The sequence below is a fragment of the Lontra canadensis genome, unplaced genomic scaffold (assembly GCF_010015895.1).
Source record: "Lontra canadensis isolate GAN:19392208 unplaced genomic scaffold, GSC_riverotter_1.0 scaffold127, whole genome shotgun sequence".
Classification (NCBI taxonomy): Eukaryota; Metazoa; Chordata; class Mammalia; order Carnivora; family Mustelidae; genus Lontra; species Lontra canadensis.
In genome coordinates this window covers 1,396,652-1,410,022 of record NW_022631121.1, presented here as the reverse complement: position 1 = coordinate 1,410,022, position 13,371 = coordinate 1,396,652, and the positions used below count along the sequence as shown (strand labels likewise).

Below are 13,371 nucleotides of genomic sequence, written 5' to 3'. Positions count from 1 at the left end.
ATGAACTCTCAGAAGTTATGTTAAATACCTGGCAGGGGCCCCGCCTCCAGAACCCGCATTTGTGATAACATGTGGTCTGGCTGAGGCAGGATGCGGTAGTCTCTCCCAAGAGGAGCCCCATTGATGCCAAAAAGAAAAGGGAACCACCCAGGATGTTGGGCAGTGCATGAGCGTCAGGCTGGTCTGCCTGTGGACCTGGTACTGAGGGTCCTTGTGTGGGTTGCTGTCGCAAAGGTCAGTAGCACCTGGTTTGGTACCACAGTCAGATTCCTTAGGAATCCCCCTTGGCCTCCAGTTTCCACTCATATTTTAGCATGGACTTGGTGCAGTTTAGGCATGCATGGAATTTTTGAGATACGGTTTATGTACAGTGAGATGTACAGTTGTTAGGTTGTACAGATCTTACAGTTAGAGTTTTAACACATGTATATATGCCTTCTGTAACCCATACCCCAGTCGAGGCATGGATCATTTCTATCATCCCAGGAAGTTCCCTGGTGCCCCTTCTCATAAGTCCATCCCCTCCCCACGCTTCACTCCCCCTCCTCTAGGCATGACTTTTCTGATTTCTATCACTGTGTATTAAAGCCGAGGCCCTGGATTTTTAAAGACATACCGATTTGCTTGAAGTGTGGATGGTGAGAGATGTCAGAAAACATTCTTTTGAGTCTGGGAGGGGTGCTACTGGCATCCAGTGGGTAGAGGCCAAGGATGTCAGGAAGCATCTAGTGCTCAAGACAGCGCTCACATCAAACAGTGATCCAGGCCAAAGTGTTAATATTGCTGAGATTGAGAAACCCTGAAGTAAATTATGTGCTCTTGGCAGAGAGAACTGTGGCCCTAGGGAGTGTTAAACTGTAGTTCTCCCAAGTCTTCTGGGGTGAGGGTTAATTTTTTCCTGGTTGTAGTTGTTGAGAGCCTTCGGGAAGCTGAAAGGGCAGCTGCAGGAGGGACCTTTCTTGGGTGCTCCCGCCCTCAAGGGCACAGTTCTTGCTGTGGGATGGGAGGGGCCATGGCTTTGGAGGGGGTGGAAGACTGACAGGAGAAGAGGGAGAAAACAACTTGAGCAATAAAGGACCAGGCTTTACTTAATATTGAAATTAGAGAAGTGGATGAAAGGGAAAAATAAAGTAAAAGTAATCAAGAGTCCAATAAAATGTTACATTTAAAAAGTGAGTAAATTGAGATTAAAAAGATCAAAGGGAGTGAAAATAATCACTAAGAACAGAAGTAGAAATCTGCATTAAAACAACAGAAGGCTACAAGGTGAAAAACAGAATATGTGAGAAGTAGATTGGATTAAGGATTGAAAGCAGGAATTGAGAATTTAAAAGGTCAGCATAAGGCATTATGTCAAAGAAGGATGAAGGTGGGGGCGCCCGGGTGGCTCAGTCAGTTAAGCATCTGCCTTTGGCTCAGGTCGAGATCCTAGAGTCCTGGTATCTAGCCCGGCATTGGGCTCCCTGCTTGGCAGTGAATCTGTTTCTCTCTGCCCCTCTGCCTGTTTGTGTGCTCTCTCTCTCTTTCTCTCTCTCTTCCTCTCTCTCTCAAATAAATAAAATCTTTAAAAAAGAATGATGAAGTAGAGGACAGTATGAACCCCAAATGCGTGGGGGCTGCGGTGCTGGATGGGGAGTGGGAAAGGGTGAAGTACCAGCTCTTGGGATCAAAGTCCAGAGTAAGGCTAGCTGGCTCAGGGGAAAGTCCCCAGTTCAAAGCAGTGTTGTGGGTAGGTTGTGGACAGACCCAGGGGGCAGAGAGCACTGAGTTGGCACCTCCAGATACCAGCAGCCTAATAGGCCCCTGGGGTGCCAGGAGGGACCACACCAACTGCCAGCAGTAGCTGGTTAAGCTTTACTCTGGAAACAAAAGAAATTTGTAGCAATATTGCCTTGAAATTGAGTCCTTTCAAGGTGAACACTTACTATTTCAGGTTATGTTAATTATTTTTAAATCAGTTAAAGTCATAGCCACTCCTCTAAATAGCTTCCAGCTCTTTATTTGCTTCCGAAGTAGGAATTTCCCTTTTTGTGTGTAACTCCAGGCGCACATTTCAACAGACATTTTGTTATGTTTTATTTAGCACGGTATGTTTTGTGAGTATTGTGGAATAGCCTAGTCTTTCACAATAGCCTAGTCTTGCAGATCTCAGTAATATGATTTCCATGATGCTGAAGCATGCCTACAGAGTTAGAACAGGTCAGCCACTCATTTATTTTCTACCTCTCCTCCATCCATTCATGCGGGCAGTGAACAGTTATTACTGCACATTTCTTTTGTGCTAGGCACAGGCAGAGGCAGTAGGGAGACAGAGTAAGACATGGCAGTGTCGCGAAAGGTCTTCCGATCTGTTGGGGAGAACTTGATAGACATAAATAAATGGATAAATAAGAAAAGAAAAGAAAAATGCAGTATAACTCCCTGCTCTGAGGCAGCTGTACAGCAAGACAAAGCAAGGATAGGAAATTCCAGGCAGAGGAAGCAGCATATGTAAACCCAGGAAGCTGGGCAACAGCAGGGGAGAAATCTAGGGAGTTGGTGTGTTGTGGGGAAGGCAGACGCCAGGTGAAAGAAGGTGGTTGTGGTCGCATCATAATGGGCCTTGCTTGCCTGGCAGAAAAGTCTGCATTAAAGATAATAAATAAGGAAGGATCTCAAACTAAGGCTAGAAGATAATTAATTTGCAGTATAGAAAGATCATTCTTTTGCATTGTGGTGGTTCGAGTCATCAGAGGGCCAGGTGAACTGTTAGAATGCTGCTGGAAACAATCCAAGAAAGAAAAGAGGGCTCAAGGGAAGATTGTACAGCAGGAGATAAAGTGGGGAGAGTGAACGGAGGTTACTGAACGGTTAGAGTTAACAGGACTTGCTGACTGCTAGGCCTGGGTGGTGTGAACACGACCTCAGAGTTTCTGACCGGGTTGCCTGGTTGGGTGGTGGCACCATGCCTGCGAGGAAGTAGAGGAAGGGACAGGTCTGGGGTAAAGATGCTAGCTGGTCACATGCTGTGTAAGGTAAGGGATTACGATAGAAAATAAAGCCTTCTGGGGGCACCTGGGTGGCTCAGTGGGTTAAACCTCTGCCTTCGGCTCAGGTCATGATCCCAGGGTCCTGGGATCGAGCCCCACATCGGGCTCTCTGCTCAGCAGGGAGCCTCCTTCCCCCTTCCCCTCTGTCTGCCTCTTTGCCTACTTGTGATCTCTTGCTCTCTGTGTGTCAAATAAATAAATAAATAAATAATCTTTTTTTAAAAAAAAAAAAGAAAGCCTTCTGACTTGATTCTGTAGCACACACCCACCCATCAGGCGAAGTGTGGACTTGGAGGCACAAGACAAGATCGCAATGAGTTGATTTTGGACATGGCTTGCAAAAAAGTACAAATGTCCAGGAGTAATTGGATAAGTGAGTTGGGAGCTCAGGAGGGAGCTCTGGGCTGGGACTGCATTCGCATTGCAGCCCTGGGTGTGAGTGACCCAGTGAGGGAGGGCAAGGAACGAAAAGATACTGACTTGGGGAACTTAGTTTGGAGGAGACCAGCTCTGAATGGGAATGGAAAGAGAAAGCTTGTGAACATTTGGTTATTAGAATTACAGAAATAATCTTCACTCTCTTCAGTGAATCACTAGTTGAGATCATTTCAAAACCTCTTCCACTGTTGGTGGGGGGGGGTGTTTGTATGTGTGTGAGAGAGATAGAGACTGTTACAGTTTTAAAATCATTCCATAACATTTCTCTGTTATTTTTAAAAGCATGCACACGTGTCTGTATACGTATCTTTTACTTCACTTGACAGGCTAAGTAGAAAAACTTAGGAACTACTGTCTTGGAAATTAAGGTGAAGGTGACCTGAAATTTTAAGTCCATGGGTACACGTTTCTTCAAGTTTCCATAAAATTTTAGGAACACATCTGTTTCTCATAAAGCGCAGTAAGCCTTCTAGGGCAGAAGTCGCTGAAGTTATAAATATGCTCACATTATGTATGTTCGGTTTATTGCATCGAAGAAGGCTTTAAGATTGCTTCTGTGTTTCAGGTAATTCAGAGGGCTGTGGGGCCGGCCAGCCTGAGTCTGCTCACCTTCAAAGTCTATGCGTCACCTAAAAAGGACTCACCTCACAAAGCTTCTGTGAAGGTTAATGAGGTAACATGCCGTTCATGTTGTGATATATTTTGAACATCTGCTTTAGTTACTATACGAAGTCTACAAATTGTACATCAGGAGATAGGACAGTTTAGAAGACACTTCCAAGTAGAAAGTGGATTTCCCTACAGTTTTTCTTCATGGGAAGCTACTAAAGGGTAGCTTTTTCAACAAACTTTAATGAATGATAGTTAGCTAAGGGCATAATTAAGGAATATTTCCTAGATTTTTTTTTGTGGGGAATCTGCTTGTCACTTCTAAGTGACCCGCCTCATCCAAGACTGCTTTCTTTTTCAGTGGTTTTTTTTTTTTTAAGACTTTATTTATTTAACAGAGCGAGCACAAACCCGGGGAGTGGCAGGCAGAGGGAGAGGGAGAAGCAGTCTCCTGGCTGAGCAGGGAGCCCAATGCAGGGCTCTGTCCCAGGACCCTGGGATCATGACTTGAGCCAAAGGCAGACACTTAACCAACTGAGCCACCCGGGCGCCCCTAAGACTGCTTTTAAGCCAGGAAAACATTTGCATTTTTCCCCTCTCTAAGAAATTAAAGATCTGGGTTCATTCTTCTTGGGCACATTAGAGGCTCATAAGTAGATGCTTAATAAATACTAAATAAATAAAAGAAGAAATCTTCTTTCCATTGTTTACATTCTTTTTTTTTCTTTGTATATACTTCCCACCGATTATTTTGGATATTTGCTATCTGTTGATTTTAGAGTAAAATAATGTAAAGATCTGCCTTCAGTCATGAACCAGGTTACTTGAATGGTGTTTTCAAAAAGCTAATTAATTTATCTTTTTCCCTTTATACTCTTCTCAGGCCTTGGGACTGTGGTGTTTTTTGAGGGTGAAGAAGGCAGCCAGTAATGACTATGAACAGTTTTTCCTCTGGGTGGGGAACAAACTTGCTCTCCTGCTTCGATTAGCACCAGACTGATCATTTGAACTCAGTTTTTTTCTTTTTACATCTCCTCCCCACTTTAGAGTAATAGAATCCTTTTTCCATACTGTATCTAAGGTGAAATACCAAATGCCAGGATAGAAAATGGATAAGGGGGGCTGCTGCTTTGTCTGCTACCACTGGAGTGGGAGGAGGAGAGGACACTTGATAGTCCTGTCTTCTTGGCCTTGTTCTTACTGATAAATCAGGTTCAAAGATCCTCTGGAGTAAGTTTCAGGGGGATGAAACCCTTAGAGTCACAGCAGTTCATGAATTGCTAGAAAGAGTGATGCTCAACAGTTTGATGATTGATTACATTATCTCATGACTATTTGTGCTTTTTAATTTCTTTTTGTTTTGTTTTTTTCATGTATGCAGCTTTCACTCTACTCGGTTCCCGAGGGTCAGTCTAAATATGTGGAAGAGCCAAGGACCCCACTTGAGGAAAGCATTTCACATCTCCGACATTATTGCGAGCCATATACAAGTTGGTGTCAGGTACAGCTGTTCTGAAAGTGGAGTGACACATTTCTGTTTGGAGTCCAGAGTGAAAAGTCTCTATTGGCTGCATGTTTTCAGAAAAAGGCACAACAGAGGTCTCCAACTTCAGAGGGCCTGACTTAACGGTGTTCATCAGTGGCATCTCTGAGGGGAGCCGAGAGCCCTAGCTTCCTGGTAGTGGCTTTTGCCATCGCTGCAGGGAGAATGGCCCTCCTGCCAGGCAGCGTGTGGCACCTTGACTGGAGAGTGGACTGGTCACTATCTTGTTGGTCGCAGCTAGGAAGCCATCATTGTCTCCCAGGGGAGGATATGGGGCTGGAACTCTAGTAGAAGGAAGAGGATATAATGTAAGCATTTATATAAAAATTGGGAAGTTTTTCTCCCCCTCCAGAAAGTGTACACACCAGAGCCATTGTAACAGGAATGGCTACAGAACATTCTGAATGCTCTAATAGGTGACCAAAGAGCTACATACACAGATGGGCTTCTTTCCCCACTCAGGTTTTAGATCAGGCTCTTGTGATTATGTTCATGGAAGCATTTCTGCAATTTTTTTTTTTTTAAAGACTTTTATTTATTTATTTGACAGAGAGAGAGATCACAAGTAGGCAGAGAGGCAGGCAGAGAGAGAGGAGGAAGCAGGCTCCCTGCTGAGCAGAGAGCCCGATGCGGGACTCAATCCCAGGACCCTGGGATCATGACCTGAGCGGAAGGCAGAGGCTTTAACCCACTGAGCCACCCAGGCGCCCTGCAATTTTTAACATCTGAAATGGAAGATTACAATCTACAGAATGCTCTTGTGGGCTTTGATGCATCAAGTGTTTGCCATAGTTGGTCTGGACTTCGAAAATTGATGGCAGATTAGTACAAAGTATGTAGATGTCTGTGACATGGTCACACATACTTTGCTCAAGATTTACAGACAGAATTTTCATCCAGAGCTTGTCTTAATGTTTTCATTTCCACTCTCTCTGCCAGTGCTAAACTTCTTTTTATCAATTTAGAAGAAAACAGTAAGCATAGACTCTGTCAGCAATATAAATTAGGCCAGTATATATAAGTATTGTAACCATATTATTGAGTTATGAATATCTAAAGACTTACATAATGTGTTGTAAAAAGCTTAGACTTTATTCTCTTGTTCTAGAAGATTTTTTAAGCCATCTGCTGGTTAAGATAAGGTCCACAAATTTGTGCAAATATTTTTCTATCATGTAGGCATTGACTGAGATTATTTTGTGTGCTTTTTTTTTTTTTTGGTTATAAAAGTACTTTGTCTCTTAACCTTTCAACCTCAGATTGCCTTTTGTTTTTTACTTTTTCATCTGTGCATGATGCTCAGTGTAGCAAAATACCTCTCTAAATGACAGAATAATTATCAACATGTTTATTTGTACTACTTCTAAATAAAAAAGCCATTTTGTGATTACAATGGCTTTATTTTTCTTCAGGATGATGCCTTCTTCAATAGAAATATTTCTAATTCCTGGCTCCTTTTTCAAGCCAGTGATTTCTAGCCCCTTCCTTTAAGAACTAATTTAATTTTTCTGTATAGTGAGAAGATTATGCTAACAAAAAAATAGGTCGTCACTGTAGCCATTTATCTGTAGTTTTTCTTTTTTTATGGGCATAAAATACCAATAATGAATTTTAATGAAGCAGTATTCAGTTTTTAAATTTTTTTTATGTCCTCCCCTAAATTCAGTGTTTATTGTTTAAGGGCATTTAATAGTATTAGGATAACTCGTTCTGAGTTGGACCAAATTAAACAAAACAAATCCTTTTCCAAGTGGCAACTGGTTCTGATACCTTCTGATGTCCATATGTCTCTTTTTCTTACTTTATTTTAGACTTCTTTTTTTAAAGATTTTATTTATTTATTTGAGAGATAGCGAGAGCGAGCGCATGATTGGAAGGGGGCAGAGGGAGAGGGAGAAGCAGGCTTCCCACTGAGCAGGGATCCCCACACAGGATTTGATCCTGGGATCATGACCTGAGCTGAAGGCTGATGCTTAACTGACCGAGCCACCCAGGTGCCCCATTGTAGACTTCTTGAGGTGGAATACGTTCTAGCTAGTCCATTGTTTTCTTTAGGTTATATGATGTTCATGTACAAAGCCATTTTATTGTTGTTGTTGTTGTTAAGAGAATGTTAGTACTTCATTTGTTCCAGGATTAGGCTAAGTGTTTCTCAAAACTTGGATATAGACTCCTTTGTCCCATTCAAGGTGGTCATTCCTGCTTCAGAAGGGCAGTTTTTAGATACAGACTCTAAAATCATGACATATCAGGAAATAGACTTAATATGAAAGAGATTGCATCTCACAGGGAGAGGATTGCCACTTCAGTTATCAAGGAGATTGATTTTTGTCCATTCTCTTGAATTTAACAGAAGAATAAAAAGGCTGGGTTGTTGAAATCGCTCTGCTTGTAATGTTTGCTTCCTGTGACAATAATACTGTTCTGCTGAGCAATTTGCAGTGAAGGGGAAATTACACAAGAGAAAAAGAACACAGAAAAACCCAGATAGACAATATATCCCTTTGTCCAAAAAGTGTTAATAACATGGTAATTTATACGGTAAAGACAAATATATTTATTGTTACTTTCTAATCAGCATATCCTTCTCATTCATTTTCTTTTCACCTTTTTAGGAAATGTACTCCCAAACTAAGCCCAAGATGCAGAGCTTGGTTCAATGGGGGTTAGGTAAGTTGATCTTTAATTGGGCATAATCAGTTTCTTCATTAACATTGGATTCTTTAACCAGGATACCATGGATGGGATCCAGGAGATCTGGGAATTCTTTGAAATTGAATGCAGAATATTAGAACTATGTGGATTTTTCTGGAAAGAAGATCTCTTGTTTTCATCAGATTTCAGAAGACTAGTGTCCCTCAACATTTGGGAAGTCTGTTCAAGATCATTGGGATTGCTGGGCTAACAAGTTCAGAATCACTGGATGTTTTTTCTGAAATCTAATTCCAGGCGCAGTGTCCCTGACAGACACTAACCCCCACTAACTCATCAGTAGGTTTTTGGAATCAGGATAGCTTATCTGTATGGCTGTTAATACACGTTACAGAAATTTAGAGGCTGGAAGAAACTGGGCTGGTGTGCCTAGGAAAGGCCTGGCTGCATGGAGTAGTGTTCTTAGATTTTTCTCATTGGGTTTTTATTGTCCTTGATTGTTTTCCATATCCACTTATCCCATACACTCGTAAACTGGGTTCACAGTCTATATTCTGACTCATCTCCTTCAGACACTGGTGAATTAATGGACATTGAGCATGTTTCATTCCCTTTGCTGGGCATCTCAGCAAAGAAAAACTCTTGTTTTTACAAGCGTTTGCTTCCATGACTGAATAAAACAAACACGAATATAGTTTATTTCCTTCCAGAGATCATCAGGTGTTGATGGGATGATACAGGATATTAACACCTATGAATAATATGTATGTTAATAAGTAACATCTTCATTTTATTAATTTCATCAGCACTTACTTAGTTTTTATTACATGTCAGGAACTAGTCTGAGTGCTTTAAAATATTAATTTATGTATAATCCTCATAACCCTGATAGATAGGTGCTTTTATTACCTTCATGTTTTAATCTGAGGAAACTCAAGAACTTCAGATCTTTTGTCATGAAGGGCTTTGCATTGTTACCTATCACTTCCCGTCGATTCACAGCAATAGGCATTATTAGCAACCTAAGTCTTGTTTGTCTTCTCTTGGACTGGTTACTGCAAAAGCTCTTAAGAAATATTCCATTATGAGTTGCACTGTTGTCTGCCAAGGTGGTCCGTCCATTTCCCGGCAGTCCTAGCCAGGACACGGTACCAGAAGCCGGGCTGGGGCTTCACTGCAGCCTTTTAGCGTATCTTCTTTCCCGCTTCTCTGTGATTTACCCACTTCAGCTCAGCTCACCAAGGCCATCTGGGTGACCGCCTATCAAGTGTTCTGTGTGCACGTCTCGAATTAAAAACACTGCGCCGGTAGGCAAAAATAAAGGGAAGTAGAAAATTGCTTCAGATGACCCAGACAAAGAGTTGGAAAGTGAAAACTAAGTTAAAGGCAGAATAAGTCAAAGGCCAGCCAGGAATTCTCGCAAACACCACAAGCCCTATAGTAGTGTTTAAAATGATCAACACATTTCCCAAACAGCCAGGAAAAGGAAAACTGGCCTGTGTCTGCTCTTTTCTGGGGGAGAGAATTACCGAGCATTCCAGTCAGTTCGGTTCTGCAGACATTTGGGAAGTCAGCCTCATGGCAGGCATAGATAATCACGGCTGATTCAGACAACGGTCACGACCACTGAGGGGTATGTAATACATTTTCAACAGTAGCACAAATCCAGAGAAAGTCACAGGCCACTTTTGAAGGTACAGAGGAAGGAAATGAGTTTAATAGGGTTTGCAGGGCGGGGAAGAGTCAGGGAAGGATGTCTGAGTTGAATCTTAGAGTAGAGTCAGCCACACCAAGACATGGGGGTGGAACTTAAGCATCATTCCACACAGAGGGCATAGCATGATCAGGGCTTGGAGGAGTGACTCGGTGTTTCCTGAGCCGGAAACTGGAAGCACTTAGGGAGTGCTGAAGATGGGGTTGAGACAGACATGAAAGGTTTTGAAGTTACAGCCTCTCTGAAACCCATTTTTTAATTCATTTGGTATCTGTCAGCACCTAGCAGTGCTTTCAGTAAACAGCTGTTGGATGAACATTGACTGTTTCCGCTGAGGGAAAATAACATAGAAGTCCAACCAATGAACCATTCAGGAGCATATGTTCTCCTTGAGGAGGCATACAATACACCCGTGAGTAATTACACACAGCGTGCTCTATAGGATTGCATACCAAATGATGGTACAGAGAATAAATATGATGGGACTTTAGAGGAGAGAGAGGTGTGGGCTGAGCAGTCTAGGAAAGGTTTTTCCGAGAGGGTTAGGAATGCAGATGGCTCTTACTTGGTGGGATTGGCTCAGTGGATGGGAGAGGAGTCATCATTCCGATGAGGTCATAAGGCATGCTCAGGCAGGGCACCTAGGCTCACGTGCTGCATTTCTTTGTGTTTATCTGTCACCAGTGACTATTTCCCTCATATACGTGCACTAAAAGTTTCCTATGTTGTCCAGATTGATTCTCTTCTCGACTTCAAATAATGAATTCAGATGGCAAAGGATACGTTTTTCCCCAAGCCTCATGTATTTGGTTCCTGAGTTTCAGAGAGCAAGCAGTAGAGCTTCAGGATAGCGGCAGATCTCTCCAAATCTATTCCGTCTCTGTGTCTGGAAGACAAGGAATCCCCATATTTGTATTTCTCCCCCTGTGCATAGTTAACTCAGATCTGTTGCATTCAGGAATATGAAGGTGGTCTAACATGACTTTGCTGTCAGTAGGTCATCAAACTAGAAGTGTTTGAAAATTGGCTACTTGCTATGTGAATAATAAAGCATATTTATCTATCACATAAAAAGAATGTGTTAAAGCATATTAGCATAAAGCAAAGAACACACTATTTGACAAGTGTTTGATACTATATGTGTATACTAGTTATGTGTAAGATTTTTTTGGGTTTGTTTCCTAATGGGCAATTTATAGAACGGTTTCCTGGTCTGATTCTATTGTAGGCAGCTATGAATATCTCCAAAATGCACCTCCTGGATTTTTTCCAAGACTTGGTGTTATCGGTTTTGCTGGCATTGTTGGACTTCTTTTGGCTAGAGGTAGGTGCACTTTTATGGGGTTTTTCAAAACCGCTCATAAGGAAGAGATAAGATAGATAGATAATCGGTTCTTTCTTTTTATTTGCCAGTTGTCAGAATAATGAGTTGGTTCCTAAAATATGGCTTTCTTAATATATAATTGATATGGTTGTTTTCTCCAGTGTGTTTGATTTTAGACATACATAGAAATTATAAAAATATGAAATGGAAGAAATTCTATACCCCTGGTTGAAAGGATAATATAGTTATATCCTTTATAGGCACATTTACTTGATCAAATTTCCATCTTTCTTTGTTACAGAAAGAGTGAATTTTTGTTAACCACAAGTCTGTTACACCTGAGACTCTGTTTCTATTGTTTTTCACTATTGAAATCAGGCTATTAATCACAGTAAATAGAACAGTGATTTTGTAGGGATTTTATGAATTTCTTGATGTGTCTGTCATAGCTTCAGTTTCCAGTGATGATACAAAAAATTTTAAAACACTTAAAAGCTAATAAATGTCACCTGAAATGTGTTACTACACTATACTGCTGGATTCCAAACATTCATAGGAAATAAAGGATGACAAGGTACTTCACTATAATGAGATCAATTTGTTATAAACTACTGAGGTTTCACTGATTATAAAATTCAGACTTTACAAAAATTCCTAAAATGGAGAGTTTATGAACCCTGCCATCAGACCCTTGTAAAAGATTAACTATAGTGACTCTTTCGGTACCCATTCCTCCAATTTTAAAAAGCTTTTCTGTACATGCCTTATCTGTTATTTTAGTCTGGAGGCAGGTGGCACTGGTGCCCCTCCCTCAGCCTGTGGAACGAACTCCTATCATGGTTTCTGTGCCCTCCTCCCATCCTGTGCAGAATATATAAGAATTAAAGTTAGAGTTCATTTTTACTAACCAGCTGCGAAAGAGTTGAACCAACTACCCGCCCCCCTGCCGCGAACATTTTCCCCCTCCTTTCTGTAAAGCTGTCCAAAAAAGCATTCCTGTCTTACTTAGATAGCGTTTGAAATTTATAAAGATCTCAGGGCCAGGGTGTTGGAATCTTGGCTACTGCTAGGGAGCCAGGAATGTGGAATCAAGTGAGATTAGCTCTCCCCCGCCCCCGCCGCCTCCATGGTGAGAGCATGGCCCTAAAGCATGATTCCTGTGCTGTGCTTGTGTGTGTGCGCGTCGCTGTGCTGTCTGGTGTTTGTCCCCCTGCACGTCCACTGGGTGACCATCCTAAGGAGAACTGGGGACTGTGCTCTCCTGGGCAAAACAGCAGCAGAAGGACGCCCACTCCTGTGGGTTCTAGTCCTTCATTTTTGCTTGCTGGTTTATCTTTTCCTCTCTCCTTTTCCTTTTCCCAGGAGGGCTCAGTAGCATTAAAATAATGTAAAACCCTAATTCTTTTTCAAGAAAGTACACATGGGGGCACCTGGTTGGCTCAGTTGGTTAAGCCTCCAACTCTTGGTTTCGCCTCAGGTCCTGGTCTCCTGGGTTGTGAGATCAAGGCCCGTGTCAGGCTCCATGCTCAGTGGGAGTCTGTTTGGATATTCCCTCCCTCTGCCCTTCCCCTCCTTGCTCTCACGCGCTTTCTCTGTCTCTGAAATAAATATATAAATCTTTAAAAAAACTACACATGTGCACACACACATTCGTGCACAAATATTCAATAACGGGTTTTTTCCTTGGGGCTGGGGTAGAAAGGCGTGCAGTGAACAATGTCAGGTGATCACTGAATGAGATGGGTGGGATGGCGAGCATGTTTATTGGGGGTCTGGAGTGCTTTGCACCCCCCTCTAAGCACAGAGTTTCTTTTCTTTTCTTTTTTTTTTTGGTTTAACGTCTACAAATTTTTATTTTTTAATAAAAATTGTATGTTTTTAAGGTGTATGACATGATGTTTTGATATACATATATGTATACATATGCATAGTGAAATGAATACTCTGGTCAAGCTATTTAACATGCCTTCTATCACAGTTACCTCTTTTTTTTTTTTTTTTTTTTTTTTTTTTAGATGAAAGCACCAATAATCTCTCTTAGTAAGTCTCCAGGACTCAATAT

General features: G+C 41.8%; 1 protein-coding gene across 1 annotated transcript in view; it reads left to right on the top strand.

Moving 5' to 3' along the window:
- Positions 1 to 13,371, top strand: part of APOO (apolipoprotein O) — a 59,876-nt gene that overhangs the window by 23,390 nt on the left and 23,115 nt on the right. The window contains exons 2-5 of the mRNA XM_032842306.1: positions 4,033 to 4,140; positions 5,458 to 5,577; positions 8,235 to 8,289; positions 11,214 to 11,309. Coding sequence (XP_032698197.1) covers positions 4,033 to 4,140; positions 5,458 to 5,577; positions 8,235 to 8,289; positions 11,214 to 11,309 — 379 coding nt within the window. The remainder of the gene's footprint in view (positions 1 to 4,032; positions 4,141 to 5,457; positions 5,578 to 8,234; positions 8,290 to 11,213; positions 11,310 to 13,371) is intronic.